General features: G+C 40.4%; 1 protein-coding gene and 1 long non-coding RNA gene across 4 annotated transcripts in view; one reads left to right on the forward strand and one right to left on the reverse strand.

Moving 5' to 3' along the window:
* The window catches only part of meis1b (Meis homeobox 1 b), a 101,569-nt gene extending 99,315 nt beyond the window's left edge, over positions 1–2,254 (reverse strand). The window contains exon 1 of the mRNA XM_012872825.3: positions 1,505–2,254. Coding sequence (XP_012728279.1) covers positions 1,505–1,516 — 12 coding nt within the window. The 5' untranslated portion in view covers positions 1,517–2,254. The remainder of the gene's footprint in view (positions 1–1,504) is intronic.
* A 1,252-nt stretch (positions 2,255–3,506) lies between these two features.
* On the forward strand, positions 3,507–9,252 carry LOC110369151. Of its 3 annotated transcripts, none has more exons than XR_004927571.1 (4): positions 3,507–4,177; positions 4,959–5,279; positions 7,090–7,164; positions 8,714–9,252. It is a non-coding gene; the product is annotated as an uncharacterized LOC110369151 (long non-coding RNA). The 3 variants fall into 3 exon arrangements; XR_004927570.1 differs by having other exon boundaries at positions 3,512–4,177; positions 7,090–7,124; XR_004927572.1 differs by lacking the exon at positions 7,090–7,164 and having other exon boundaries at positions 3,513–4,177.
* The last annotated feature ends 7,124 nt before the right edge of the window (positions 9,253–16,376 follow it).

A 16,376-nucleotide genomic window follows, 5' to 3' on the forward strand; every position in this document is an offset into this window, starting at 1 on the left:
CGTTTGAAAATTTAATTTCTAAAAAAAAAAAAAAAAAGAAAAAGAAAAAGAAAGAATGAAAATATTTTAAAAATCAGGCGGAGGAAAATTATCACATTTAAGGCAAACATATTTTTATTTAGCATAATTGTAAGAATTTTTTTCCCCTTCTTTCAAACTCTTAAAAGTACTGACAATTATATCAAACAAATTAGTAACACAATTCATTTTAACTGCTAAAAGTTATTCTCGCTCAGAGGAAAAGTTTTCAAGTCTGAAGCTGGACTGTGTTTCCAAAGGCAAAGCTACAATTGCAACTTTTTTTATTATCCGTTCATTCGCAGCGACTCTCAAAGCCAAAAAAAGAAAAGAATAAAATTAGAGATTTTTAAAAAAATAAATTAAATGAAAAACCATCAGTAACATGACTTATTGAAGATGTATTGACTTGAAGCGGTGAGTTTAAACAGCGCCAGCCTGATGTCCTGTTTTTTCCACTTTGCACAAAATCTCTTAAACTTGTTAATTGCATTGCTTTCTAATTTTAAAGGCTCATAACGTTGCAGCATACTACGTGCAACATGTTTAGTGCATGCACGTAAAAGCTGATTTTTTTTTCCACATGAGGTTTACCTAAATAATTCTGTTTTAGGTTAAACAAAGATCTCCCGCCCTAGTAGTTTTTTTTTAAGACGCATTTTGTAGGAGACACTCTGAAGAATCTTATAAACATGGAAGTTAAAAGTTACAAGAGTATATTCCTCCTTAGCAGACTGGAGGAAAAAAAACAAGTCTGAATTATTGATGGTGCTCTCAAGACGTGACAAACAAGTGTTGGGGAGAGAGTAAAAAGCATTATCACTTAAAGCTGAGCGTTTCGACCCTAAAGGCAAAGAGGTGCAAACCCCAGCGTGGTGCAGCTGCAGTGCAGTGCCAAAACTAAGCCACTAAATGCGTCCGCTTCCTAAAAACTCACTGCTTTTACACCCTCGGATGGTCCCGGGCTACTTACATGAATCATCTCAGCCTTACCAAAATGTGTTGGTCTAATTTTAAGCGCAATTGGGAAGAATAGATGAAGTTTGGCTTTTCTTTTTTCTTTTTTTCTTTTTTTTTTTTTGGCAAATATTACAAATAACTAAATATTGACAGGGCGCTTGAAATAAAAGAAAATGCATAGATTTGTTTTGCCTCTACGCCCTCCCCCTTCACTTCGTTTCCAGTTACTGGCCTGTCATAACTAATCTAAAAAACATAGCCCGATGAGAGATATGATCGCGCTTCCAGTCTCCCGCAGTGGGGCCGGTTCGTGGAGCGCGGCCGTGCGTAACACCGTGCCAAAGGACGCCAAACATTACCACCCTTTCTCTTTTTGTCAGGAGGGCACGGGGCAGAAAGTTTCGCAGCCGAGCGTGGGTCCGTGTTGGGTCTGTGCTTCAATGAAGCCACGTTACAGAGCGAGCATCGCGGTGGACTTCAGAGAAACTTTTTTTGTTGTTGTTAGGGGAGGATTGTCCCTACGTACCCGTTGCGCCATAACCCTCCGCACTCCCTGGTCGTCCTTTCAGTTTGGGTAAATCCCCTCTGAGGCCAGGGTGGACGCGGGATAAAGGAAGGAAAATCCAAAACAAACGAGAAGAGTTTTCAGCCAAAAATCCCGAGTTCCCTTTTCTCCTCTTGTTTCTTCCAAGGAGCTCCCGCTCGCTCTCAGTGCAAGTTCAGCCCGGGCGCGGCGGATCCACGTCCTCGGCTGTCCTCTCGGCAGCGGCGCCGGGGTCCTTTTCCCAAAAAGCAGGGTGAAAATAAAACAGCCCCTTTAAACAAAACTGCCCACTTTCATTGCTTTTCTGCCACTCCGACTGTCAGTCACAACGCGAGGGGGCTTGTCAAAAGTAGCGGAGGAATGATGGATCCGACGCGCGTCTCCACGGGATCGGCACCACCTCAACGCTTAATGGTCACAATCGCCGTTAAAAAACGAAGCAGCTCTCCTCTCGTTTTCTTTGATCACTCTCGGCTCCCAGCTTGATTTTCTTATGCAAAAGCGTCTAGAGGAAGATCAAGAGGAGGTGGGGTGATAATTCTGGCTTGGGCTCTCTTAAAGGAGCCACGATCGATGTTGCGCGCGAGTGCGCGAACGCGTCCAGTGGGGAGTGTGTGGAGGGTGCGTGTGCATGCGTGAGCTGCCTCGGCCGTTTGCGCACAATGGGGATGTTGTGTGCGTCTCGAGCTGAGGAGGAGCGCGGAGGATCTGGACCAGACTGCTGAAACCCGGAAGTAGTGGTGGCCATAACAGGTCGCGTCTTACACAACGCACCGGGCTGCAGCAAGTGGCGGCTGAGAGGAGGGGTGGGAGGACCCTGCGAGAGGAGCAGAGCGGAGTATGCCGCTCTGGGAGAAACACACAAAAAAAATTAAAAATCCACTCATGGTTTCAGATTTAAGTCTCACACTCACGGTTATGTTCACTGTTTGACTTTAAAACGTGAAGATTTTGGTGCTAATGGCTCCATAATCTACTAACGAGAAGCTTGTGGATAGTTTATGGAGGACTAATTAACCCAGCTTTTAACTGTGAGTTATAGTCAGGTATATAATTAAGAGCCCTGATGGCCTGGACTGTAAATAAAGGAATGAAACCATGACAGGGTGAATCTGTTTTTGGATGTTTCGAAATACCATTAAAAACAATTTGTTGCTACACTGTAAAACTGAATTTTTGACGCAATTAAATATTAGTCAGTAAAAGTATCTGAAATGTAATCAAGCTTGCTCGTTAGTCATAATATGATCAGAATTAAATTTATATGTTGGTTCAGTCCAACCGTTAATCTCACTCATTATGTGTGGTGTCCAACAGAGAGCGGTTGAGCTCATATGTTTATACCGGATGTATTTTTTGTGAATACAAATCTACTTTATAAAAATGAATGAACTCTCAGACTTGTAGTTGTGGATGTTTCTGTGTTGGAGTAAGAACTTCAGTTTGTATTCAGCTTGAACTAGTTTAACAACAGCGCTAATGCTAAAATCAATTTGCTAGCCAGCAAACCGTCTTATACCTGAGCCATTTGTTCATAATGAATAATACAGCTTAGCTTTGGGTATGTGGGAAATTCTGTATATTCTAACTTTTATGGACAAACTGAAGAAGTTTACTATTTCAGTACCTTTTTATACCTTGACTAGCGACAAAGCTAATGCTAAAATCAAACTTGTTAGCTAGTGTAGGTTCTTAACCCTGAAGCATGTCACAGCTCATGAATGGCAGGTCCATTGTTGTCAGGGAAAAAGTTCACTACCCACCTCATTAGAATAAATTTTAAAAGTCTAATACTATTGTAGTTACATTTTATATCTTAATCACAAGCAGTCTTTCTATGTTTTGCTTTTGTTTGTTTCATTGTTTTTAACCATACAAGAACAAGTCAGAAATCTGTTTCAAGTCTAATTTAGTCGACTAAGTAACTATTAAACATTGGTTGGGATTTATTAGGTCTCTTATAGCTATTAATGTTCTTTAATATCTACTCAGGAAACACTGATTCAAATGCAGGCTACCCATATAAAACAAATTACTTTCATTTTATTGTTGAAATTCTAACAGTTTGTTTTATCAGTGTGGTATGATTGCATTGCTGTGATCAAACATCCATTTGTTTGCAGACTGGAGGCCTTCCCTTCACTTATTTAGACAATTTGCAATAATAGCAATGAGCGCAGAGCCTAATTATGAAGATGAGAAATAAATAAAATAATTGCAAAGAGAGGAAACTGCTCTGAAAATGCCGCACGAATAACAAAGGTATTTACCAAGGACGCCTGCACTTAATGCTTCAAATTGTGTTGGCACAGTAATATGATATTGGGTTTATTTGTTTGGTTTTAGTTTGTATCACAAAGTTTAACAGAACCCGTGCAAACTCTTCATGAGCGCACCTTTTTAGGTCTGACTAATGTCTGATGGTGTTCGCTCCCCCGCAGCTGCGCTGAATGGGTCGCTCCACTCTGCCCGGTTTGTCCAATGGTAGAAAGGCACAGGGATGGGAGCTCTCCCCCCTATTGGTTCCCTATAGCGTGATCGATCTAACATGATTGATCGCGTCCTTAGGCCACATTTGCAAGCGGGCACAAACTAAAAAAAAAAGTGCTCCGCGGAGAGAAAGCACACAAGTTTGCGTATCCGTCGGCTTTCACGGTGCGTATCTCCATTAGAAACAGACATTATCAGATCAAAAAGGTCCTCAGCGTGGTTCTCTTTCAGACTAACGCACAAGTACACACGTATGCGTTAGTTATATTATTTCATAACTTTAATTTCCAAGCAAGCTTTTTAAGAACTTTTCAAAGTAAATGAAAATTAAACTTGAATCACATGGGCAAAATGTACGTATTTGTAGTTATATTCCCTGTTTAATTGACTATTTGACTTCCGCCAAAACAGTTTTCTTTCCAGGCATTGTAAAAGTCTTAATGATTATTAATTAATTTTTAATCATGGCGGGGAACTGTCATTTATACCGAAAAAAATGCAGGAATGTTCTGGTATCAATTATTGTATTGTTTATACCTTGTGGTTAGAAATTAGCTGGTCTTGTTTGATCAGATGGCTTAATAGTAACTTATTTGTTTCATATGATTCTTTATAATCAAATTTTTACCCCAATTAGGAGCGGCGTTAAACTAACCCCAATATCTTTATACAATATTAATGGGATATTTCATGTGATATAAAACGGAATGACATGCACATCATTAGGTTTTACGAGGCAAGCACAGAATTAGAATTTCCAGTAAAGACCAAAATTATAAATACAAATATTTAAAGTTTATTTGATCTCCCTCCAGAGGTTTGCAACCCCCCCTCCTCTCCGCTTCTTGTGACTGAGTGAGAAAAAGAGCCCTAATATCTTCAGATCGCGCTCACAAGGTGTCGCTTGTCGGTTTGAAGTTTTTTTCCCCTCTCCCCCTTCGCGCAGGAGCGTCCAGCCATCGATCATCTGCCCCGCGGTGCCACCGCCGGTGTCACAACATGGATAATGCGGCTTCACTCGTTCGGCGCTGACTCCTGAGCAACAACGTCCCTGAGCGGTCAGATCCGATGGGACGATTTTACTGGTATGAAATGACCGGTAAAAAAAAAAAAAACTGCCACAGTCTGGCCGCCGCGGCTCTGAGGATCAGACAGACGGGCCAGAGGATCCACGGGGGCGCGGGACTTTTACGCACTGACAAAAACACGGATCATCGCAAAACCTGGGCTGACTTGTTGATCTTTTTATTATTTCAGCTGTCTGCTGGTGAGTATGACGCTCCATTTCTAATGAAATTGTAAATAATTAACAAGGCACTATTTATTGATAGCATTCTAAGAAGCGAAGTTAATTTAAAATAAATAAATAAAAGGAAGCTGAAATGTTTATCCTGGATGATGCGGCTCTTGGTAAAAGAAAAAAAAAAAAACAGCGTGTTTTAGCATGAATGGGGTCTGCATCAACACCTGCTGACTGTAAAATAACCAGCGTGGCATTAGAAAGCAATTAAGCTCCTTCAATTAGCGTCCATAAAAAAAAAGCAAACGGGAGCGCCGCAGCCTCTCCTGGAGCTGCTCGTCGGTGAGGGGTCAGTGCGTTTTGGGATCCTGAAAGGAGAGCGCGGAGGGCAAATACCGTCACTTCAGCTTAATCCGCTTTGCGATGACGGTAATGCATTAAGTCGTTTCAATAAAATCACTGCGTATTACTTTCAAATGACTGGATGCAAACTGACAGCAGCGCGTTTGACTGGGGAGACAAATGGAAGAGTTCTTAGACGGCCATGGCGTCTTCATGCCTGCTGCGTGGATACAAGGAATCAGAGCTTTAGAATTACGCAGCAAAACATATAATGAAATATATGTTCCGCGTTATTCTTAATATTTTTTTTATCCCCTACTCAGTTTGTGAACAGATTTTAGCAGAGAAAATGTGAAAAGTATTTTTTAAATTTTTTTAATTCAGGTCACCTAACTTCTACCAGACTTTTAGGTAATGGCCGGAGTTAGTTGAGGAACAAATGGCAGCCCCGAGAAGTCAAACTGGGGTCAAACTTCTCACAGCCCCGCAGCTCTGCGCCTCAAACATGTTGGGATCTGCAAAAGAAAAAAGGCCACTGCAGGTCTCCCTGGTCTGTGTCACTGCTGCTGCTGCTGCTGCTGCTGCACACATGCAGACCTGCTGCAAAGTTTTCACAGTTTATCTAATTAGGTGGAACCACCGCCGCTATGTTCTCGCCTGTTAGAGCTTTGCATTTGGGATCATTAGGGCGCACATACGCGCAGTGGGATCCGGGTGGGTTTTGATTTATTTCCATTTAGAATCGATCTTGTTGTTCAGAAGAAAAAAGGCCCTCTCCTTTGTACAAGCGAGTGGTTTATTCCGCTTTCTACTTCTGAGATACAAGTTGATGTGAAAATAAAGAATACAATATCAGATATTTTGTCGGAAAAAAATAGCATGATTTAGTGCTTTCGTAAATTGTTAAAATTGTCTAAATAAAATATTCTATAAATATATTTTTTATTGAAGTTAACGTGATTGTATCCAAGTCTGTGTTTTTAGTAAAAACAAATGCCTTGGGTAGCTGTGTCTAAGCTTTAGTGCAATAAAAATATTCCAACGCATCACGTAATGACGTTCTAACCCTGAACTCGGCAACCCCCTTTAATTATCGAGGGCTATTTTATCCTCTCAGGCTGTATTCCTTCCTGCTGGATCCTTCACTTTGGCCAAAAATGTTCATCTGAGCTGCTCCTGCTTCCATCAGACATTAATGCTTAATCATTTGCGCCTTCTACCGGTTATCTTAGAAATTGCACGCATTGCCAGGGACCGTTTGAATACAAAGGAAACACACAGGGCGCTACAATATTAATTGGAATGTAACTTTCATGCGTCGACGTTTATACATTTATCAGTGATGGGGAGCGATAGAGCTGGGTGTTTATAATCTACTGTAAATCGCTATCATCTTTGTAGAAGTTTGTGATTTGTGCAATAAAGGATTTCTTCATTCAAGCGGCGTTTTATGTGTTTTGTATTTAATACGTGCTTTTCCTGTCTCATTTTACAGAATGTTGCTGCTGATATTGCAGTGATTCCCACAAGGTTTGCTGAGTTACTTGACAAAGTACATAACATAAAATTGGTGAAAGAGATAAAACCTTAGATCACATTCAATGGACAAGCGAAGCAATTACAACATATACATACATATATATGTGTGTTTGTGTATATGTATATATATATATATATATATATATATATATATATATATATATATATATATATATATATATATATATATATATATATATATAAATATATATATATATATAAATTGTATTTAATCTAATGCAATGTATCTATTTATAATAAAGATATAGATTTAATGATCCGTCTATCATAGTATACATGTCTATATTTATTCAGTAAAAACCCATGTCCTGTACATGTGGAACCATTGTTTATCTTGCACTTGCTGCTATTGCACTTCTAGTTAGACCTAAACTGCATTTCGTTGCCTTGTACCTGTACTGTGTAACCACAATAAAGTTGAATCTAATCTAATCTAATCAACATGGTTTACTATAAATATGACCCTAGCCAATAGGCTGACTTTCTTCTGTAATCCCAGGCAGGATGATGGTATAACAGTGAAAGAGACTGAAAAAGACAAGCATCAAAATCCAGGAACGCTGGAAAAACCCCCAATATAAAACTAAATAGTTACACAAACTAAAATAAAAAAAATAAAGAAATATGTATAAAGTTTACCATACTGCTTAAAATGAGCATTAAATATTGAACATGAAGAAAACTCTCTTACAGCTGATGGCAAACTGATCCTAGACTCACAACCTTTCATCGACAGCACAGTTTTACCCAAAAATATGTTATAGACTTGCTGGAGGCTGAGGTAACATAAACACCCCCAGAACCCTTAAAGGGGATAAATAATCTGGTAATAATCTGATTTACTTTTTGTAAAATAAGCACACTTAAATTCAATAAAAGCCTTAAAATTCATGAATCCTAATTTTCCAAATGTTACAACAATGCAATGACAAATACTTTTTGTTACTAGCTTTCATACCTCAGAATAGTGATTAAGTTGTTTGCAGGTCTGACCTACATTTGAATCTTCATAAATTAGAATCATAAATTATAAAAATATATATATATTTTTTTGTAACCATCAATTCAGTTCAAAAAGTCAACCACTGAAACATATGACATGATATATTTATTCTGGTTCTGTCAAGTTTGATCATCAGAGCTCACAGCTAATGTAAACCCAAATTCAGTTTTGATAATGAACTGTCACTGAGGGTACGCCATAAAGGGTCATTGCTAAAGAAGAAGGCTGTCCAGAGTGCTGTTTCCAAGCATGATAATAGAAAGTTTAGTGGAGGGACAACGTCTGGTCTAATATGATGCAAAAGCAACAGGGTTAACCAGTCTTGAAGTACCATTCGGGAGTTTTGGGGAGGTTAATGAGGCGTGGATATGAGCTTAAAGAGCTCACACAAATATATACCCAGGTCATGGGCTACACCTTGTGTTAGGAGGAGTACATAGGCACAGAATACAAGTTACTAGAGGTCCACTGAAGTTTTCACAGACAGTAATGTTATGATGGGTGATATCGTCTGCAGAGGTTTTCTCACTGTGTTTCTTCAATTATGCTATTATAGAGCACTTCATCCATCCATCTGCTGACAAGCTTTATGGATTTTCAGACTTCATTCTCCAGGAGGACTCGGCAACAGCCCGCAATGCCAAAAGTACCAACAGCTGCTTTATCAACCACGGTGTCCCTGTGGTTGGTTGGTCAGCAGACTTGCCTGACCTAAAGCACACAGAGAACCTACGGAGTGTTGTCAAAGAGGAACATGAGAGAGACCAGAGCCAACAATGCAGACCAGCTGAAGGCCGCTATCAAAGCAACCTGGGCTTCATTAACACCTCAGCAGGGCCACGGGCGCTTCGCCTTGATCCCACGCTGCATTGACGCAGCGATTCATGCAAAAGGAAGCCCAATCAATTACTGAGTGTATATGGACACCGTTTTCTGCAAGCGGACTGTGTTTCAATCCCTCCTTTGTTGGTTCTGTGTAATAATCCAGTAATGTAACAAACACTTCAAACAAACCCCTCTGTCCATAACGAGCCTGTGCCATATGGGAAAACAAGTTTTAATTGAATTACCGAAAATATATTTACAGTGATAGTCTAATGTCTTGAGATGCATCTGTACTCTGAGGCGATGGAAAAAAAATAATTTGAATGACGTGAATCATCATGCAGAATAAATCAAAGCTTCGCTCAGCTCCACGTTAACCTTAAAACATGCTGCTCTGCCTCTGAGCAGCAGTTACGTAGGCGGCGCTGTGATGCGAACATGTGGATTGATGACGAATATCTGCAAACGACTGAACCCCGGCGCCTTGGATGCGACGGTAATTCTCGGAGAGCTGCATCACACCTGTCGATAGGTATGCGACAAGCAGCTGCTTCCCTATACGGTGGGAACGGTGTGAAACCACATGCATTGGGAGACCTTTAAACATATATACGTCGTGGCACAGCAGGTTGCTGCAATAATAGCTGAACGCCGCCAGTCAATTTTCACATTGTGCCACCGGCCGCCGGGTCAGCAGCTCCACTTTTACTCCGGGAGAGGCTGCTGTGACTGAATTAGGCGCGCGGGCAGAGAGGAAGCTCTCACACACCTTCCATCTCTGCCTCTTTTCCCTCTGTGTCTCTCTGCAAAGCCATCCAGCAGCATTTGTCACCAGCGCTATTATTTCAGGTGTGCTAATGGTGTCACAGACACTTTTGCAGGGAGCAGAGGAGACAGATGGAGTTCCGCAAAAAAAAAAAAAAAAAAAAAAAAAGGAGCAGAAGAGGGCGGTATCATCATCATCATCGCATTAAAAGCCCCCCTCCATCCAAAGCCGGGTGAGGAGAGAGTAAAGGGTGATTCTTCCTGGGCAGTGGCAGTGCTCAGGGTGGAGGTGATGCAGGTTGGATGGGGTGGTGGTGGTGGTGGGAGGGGGGGGGGGCTCCTTACACCTCCCAGGGAGACTGTGAATTGATCAGCACCTTAGAAAAGGAGAAAAGTGAGAAAAAATGAGTGCAGCAAAGCAGAGCGATGAAGAATGATGACGATGAGAAGAGGGCTGGGTGTTGGGAGCTAAGCTATAAAACCGGGAGGGGGAGAAAAAAAAAAAAAACACAGAGCACTGGGAGGGAAAGGCTGCAGACGAGGTGTGAAGACTTATCTTCTCCTGGATGAGTGTGAGTTTAGGCTGGAGCGGAGAGTGGCCTGGGAGCACAGCATGGCCTAGTGGTAATAAAGCAACAAGCCCCAGAGAAACAGCCGACGTCAGACATAAGGAAGAGATATGGAACCGTCGGTAAGGTGGAGTGGAGGAGTTGGACTTCTCTGCCAGCGTTTCAGATCAATACTTCAATAACATGGTCCTGCAAAAGTATTCATACCCACTGAATTGTCCCACGTTCTCACTTGTTAAACCACATAGTTAATTTTTTTTTAACTTTCGATTTAAAGCTACGGACCAGGCAGAAGGAAGACCTTTTCACTCTAAAGAGCCATTTTTTTAACCATTATTCACTTTGCCTAGAGCCACGAACCCTACGTGACCCTTAAAAATGATCAGTTTAAATATAAGTCGCTTGATTGCAAAATGTAGAGACTGCATTTTATTTAATATCCTTTTATTCTCGGAAGAAAGAAAAACCTTAAACTTTTACTAGAAGACTTTCTAACACTTTCTAAGGCTAACTGAGTAAGAACCGGTAACCCACTTCAACAGATAAAAACCCGTAGCTTAAAGCCAAATAACAAAACCGATCAAGAGGAAAAATTTCTCTTGAACAGCTGCTACCAAGGTGTTGCAGGAACTCTGCAGAAATTGCATGAAATCAGATAGACCAACAGCTCTAACTAGACTTTTGTTTATTCCTATAACCCTGCTCATTTCTATTTTCTCTTTAGGTAAAACTTCGTCAAGGAGCCACATGCAGCCTGGAGTGTCATGGTGCAGACCCCTGTGATAAATAGACCAACACAAAGTAGTGCCTGGTTGTTCAGAGCAATCATAACAATGTCCAGTTTTAAGGACCAATACAAATCTAAAACGTCGGGTTTGCATTGGACTTCAGAAAACCTTTTTGATCTGACACCTGGAAGGATGGATGGATGGATGGATGGATGGATGGATGGATGGATGGATGGATGGATGGATGGATGGATGGATGGATGGTTATTTCATGATAGCTAGCTACTAACAGAAACTTTCAACTTCCTTCTCTCTTGCTTCCTTTTAGTTATTCAGCAAAAAAAATAGTATTGATTAAATTCGTTAATGAAATTACTATTTTGAATGCAGGATCAAAAGGGATTTGGAGCCTCAATCACGTTGTTTTTCTTAGGCTATAACGTTCTTGCACGCTTCTAATCGACCTGTTGGTTGTTGCCATCATTTGCACATCACAGACAACACTAATTGTCCTCCGTAGCTTCAAGTACAAACATCAACATGCAGACAAAAAAACCCCCACAATCTCACATCTGATATATTGTAACTTATTTCAGTATAAGTCAGCTCTTTGTAAACTTTATCGTATTTAAAAATAAGTGAGTTTAAATGTCAGTGCCATACACCGAGGCCTTTTTTTGAAAGTGGGTCAAAATACAGATTTTGTGTATGCAAACTTGTGTGCATACAGTATATTTACATGAATGTATGTGGGGAACATTTTTTATCCAAAGTGAAGTTACAAATGAGGATATAACTGCAGGTAATGTCAGCGCTAACAATAAGCCACTTAAATGGAAGACAGCCAGTCAGGTTCTGTCAGGGACAACTGGGGTGACGATGTGGAAATAAGAGTACAGGCATAGATGGGAGTGCAGGAAGAGAGAGAGGGACTAGGAAAGGAAGTTCTAGGGTAAGAACTGGGTCTGTAAGAGTTTCTTGAAGATAGGCAGATTTAGGCCCCTGTTCTTGTAGCGCTGGAATGAACGGCACATTTATTTATACTGTATTTCCACAGTATACATAGGGTCCAGATTTGTTTATGTTGAAAAATACTCTATAGCTGGAATGACGGTAAGAAATCATTAAATTTCCTTTTAAATGAACGGGTGGAAGGACATAACAGGGGAACAGATGGCGGTTCCTTCGGGTTTATGGTTGCATAGCCGAGAACCAGCAAGAGCTTCCTCTCTGATTTTAATCTTAACGTCGGCAGCGACTCAGAGTCCAGTAACAAAACACTGACAGGAGTCCAAACACAACACTCCTACTGATTGACTAAAACCCAATCATCATTTCTCAACATGAGTGAAAAGGGAGGAGCTTTTCAGATCCTGGCCACCGCTTTAAGTAATCTGCAGCTTATCTAAAAGGTCGAATTAAGGTATATCACGAAGCTCATTGTTCAAAAGGCCAAACACAAAATACAGGTTTAATCATTTTTATGAACTGTGGTCGGAATAGGTCAGTAAAATAAGAAAAGCAGGAGCAACTTTCCCTCATATCAGGTCAGAAATGTGCTCTGGGGTTCATCAGCGGGGCACTCATCCATCCCTGCAGAAGCGAATCAGATTACCAAACACACTGATTGACTGCAGCGGTTGCTGCCCTCTCCTCTAAACAAAGTTATCTCTGTTGAAGTTCACAAAGAGGTCAGCGATCACATCATCTCATCGGAGCCCTCGCTGATACTGTACGCTCTTTGGGAAATCTTGTAAAAGAAGCTTTCAAAGCAGAAATTTCTGTCATAACAACAAATGTCAGCGACGCGGGGGAGAGGCGGGAGCTGACCGCGGTTCGGCTGCGGCGAAAAGACAAATCCACCAAGGTTTTAGTCAAACAATGATGCACGGAGTTGTTTTTTGTGGGGGGGGGGAAAAAAAGAAAAAAGTTCCACAACGTCTGCTGTCAAAGAATCAAGGTGGCGGGAATTTATGTGAATGCATTTGAAATTGGCTTTTGCTAATTATCGCAAGTGTCATAACCATCAAAAGACAACAACAGACGAGTTGGCATTCACCCATGTCTGACACTTCTATCTTTATACCTTTTGTTCTGCCTCTCTTGTTTTGTTGCCATTGTTTATGACACATTACACCACACCTGCCTTCGATGATTATTCTCCTCCCTCGTGTTCTGTGTGTCCCAAGTTTTTAAAAGCAGGCAGAACCCGAGAAATGTGAATCATTTTAATTTAAAGAGGTGCATATTGCATCAGTACTGAAGTGGAAATGATCTGCTCAGGATAACTTCTATTCTGTTATTAATTTGTAATCTATTAATTTCTGTAAAGATGATAGATTTGTGTTTTGTTATAGCTTTAAGCTAAGGGTAACTTAATCACTTAAGATGAGTTTTACCATTCATTATTAATTTGGTATCAGGTTTTGTGTTCAGCATGAAGGAATGTTGTTTTTGGTTGAAGCGATCACCTTCAGATTGCAACAACTCTCACTGCTTTTAACTTTTTAGAGCATAACAAGGTAAAAATCTTCAGCAACATAAGTAATCGGTAATAAAATCAAGACATCTGGGCTTTCTCATCTCAGAACTATTTCAAAATCAATTGATTTTCTGTGATTAGTTTCTCAACTAAGTAAACTGAGCAGAAAATACACTCAAAGTTTCTGTATTTAAAAACAAAGAGCCTTGCTGTTGAATGCCTTTAACTTGTGGGTTGAGGATAAAAGCCAGAGTTTCCATCCAAATCAGACCTTTGTGGTTCTGAAAAACAGCTTTTCTTACTTACAAATGACCATTTCGGTGTATGCACCTTAATCTCTTAGTTTCAGCAGGATTGATCAAATTTAAACATAAAACATGTCACATGAAAAAAAAAGGTTACTTTGTGGTTGATTTTCAAGATTTAACTCTGCATATAGAATAACATTTCATTCAATGACTGTCAGTATCAACATCATCATCCTAATTTCAATAAGCCTCCTTGATGTCCGAGGCTCTAACATAGTTGGCATCACCACCTCAGAGCAAGTTTCGTCTGTCCTGAACATTATTTTAACCTGTAGCAGTTTCTTTTCCAGGCTGTGGAAATATACGTAAATTTACCGCTGATTTAAGAGCAGCGCGGGTTAATCTGATCCTCTCCAGGGAGTCAACATCACAGAGCTGCGCATAAACATTTTAGCGATTGACCTTTCACCCATCGCGGGTCAAAAATCCACAAAACCATTATAGATCACATGCAATTTGGCTCAGACATTTAGACAGGTAAATTACATGTGTGCAGGTCGCATTTCGCCATATCTGATAGCCATACCTTTTAATGAATGCCTCTCTGGTGAACATAGTTGAATGTTTCCGTTGATATACTAAAATCTATATCTAGCACGAAATGCATGCGAAGTATTCCTGCGCGCACGCTAATAGGTGAAACAAATGCACCGTCTGAGAGCCAGTCTCTGCCTGCCTGACAACATCAGCGCAACCTGATCTGTCTTACTAAAGGCCCCTACCTGCATTTACTGCTCTGTTAAAACGCCTTTTTGTTGTTCTACCAATTCACCACACTATAATTGCACCAAGGCTGCATATGGTCTTCATCTTGTGCACCGCTCAAGATAAAAGGCAGCAGGCTGCGGATGGACGACGCAGGAGAGAAGTGTGTGTGTGTGTGTGTGTGTGTGTGTGTGTGTGTGCAGGAGTTCATATATATGGACTGTTGTTTGTGGGAGCGCTCTTTGGCATATGTATGCAAGCATTTTAGTGCAAATTGGACTCGGCAGAACTGAGGGGTAGCTAGGAACTGCATGATGTCACCGTTATTATACTGCAAATGCAGCTGATTTGACTTTGAGGATGCCTGGCTGAGGCCGCCCTACAAATACAGGCTCTGAGCTAGAATAATAGCATATTAATAACACATAGCGACAAATCAGTTCTTCAGTTTGGCTATGCTTTTTTTTATCACTTTTCCAAGAATATTTGGGACACTTTTACTGTAAAGTGATGTGAGAACAAGCCACAGCAGAGTAATTAAAAGAGCAAAATTAACCACCCTTGTGTTATTTTTAAAGGATAGTAGGTCACTTTCACCCAGATAAAACTGTACCACACTACCAGTGAGCAAACTGGATTTTAATCTTGAAAGATGCTGAAAATATGTTTTTTAGCAAGTGGTAAAAACACCAAGAAGCCAAAAGAACGAATCTGCTTTATTTTTTCATCTTTAATTTGTAAAGATCTTCAACTAAAGTTCAAACTGTCACTGTCCTTCAAAAGTATTTTATCCCAACTGATACCCCATTTTTTCATGTCATAGCCACAAGCTTTAACGTATATTTTTGGGATTTGGTATGATCCGTAGGCATGACTGTGGAGTGAATCTTGTAAGGTAGCTTTGTCTGTTCCACAATGTAAAACAGAAAATTGTCTTTGAAAAACCTACAATAGTAAAGACACACACAAAAAACTCACTCAAGGGGGGAGTTGGGTGGATGATTTATTTTTCCGGGCACCTCTCACCTGTCTGAAAATAGCAACACCAGAAACGGTGGACGTGGAATAAGTTCTTGTGTTTTACAAATTGTAATTTCTGTGGGTGTGGTTCCCCTTTCTGTAATACCACTAAATTTAAATCCAGCACATCCAATTGCCTTCAGAAGTCATATAATATGTGACCTGAGTAAACCCTTGTTAATTACTCTGAAGATGAATCCAGCTGTTCTGTAAAGGTCTCAGAGGTTTGTTAGTATACATTAGCGAACACACAGCATCATGAAGACCAAGAAACACAGCAGACAGCTCAGTAAGACAAAGGTAAGGTAACAGGGTTAGGTTATAAAAGTTCCATCCAAGTTTAACACCTCCATGAGCACTCTTCATTTCATTATAAAAGAAATGTTGACTATGGGGCACAAAAGGACATGTGATTTTGCAATGCATTGTGGGATGTGATCACCAATTTCCAGGGAAACAGCTTTTTTTTCCCTTTCTGATTTTACATGACCTGCCACCGCTGCCTGCCAACATTCTCAGAAGCTGAGTTTGCTTTCTATCTCTCCAATGGAGTTAGTTTTCATACCGCCGATGAATTCAGAAATGTTACGTCTTTCAGGGCTAATGGACAAAGCAACTTTGGGTGGGTCCAGGATCTCCAAATTTTTCATCTTTAACAGAAAACACGTCATTTCATAGGTACATAAATACACTTTCACCTCACAGTGTCCCTCCTACACTCTGCTGTCAGCCGGACAAATTTGTTTAAAATTATATTAAGCCTGGCATCCACTCTGCATTTATGTTAGTAATATTCCGGGGCTTATTGATTAATTAA

This window comes from Fundulus heteroclitus, chromosome 22 (genome assembly GCF_011125445.2).
Source record: "Fundulus heteroclitus isolate FHET01 chromosome 22, MU-UCD_Fhet_4.1, whole genome shotgun sequence".
NCBI classification, from domain to species: domain Eukaryota; kingdom Metazoa; phylum Chordata; class Actinopteri; order Cyprinodontiformes; family Fundulidae; genus Fundulus; species Fundulus heteroclitus.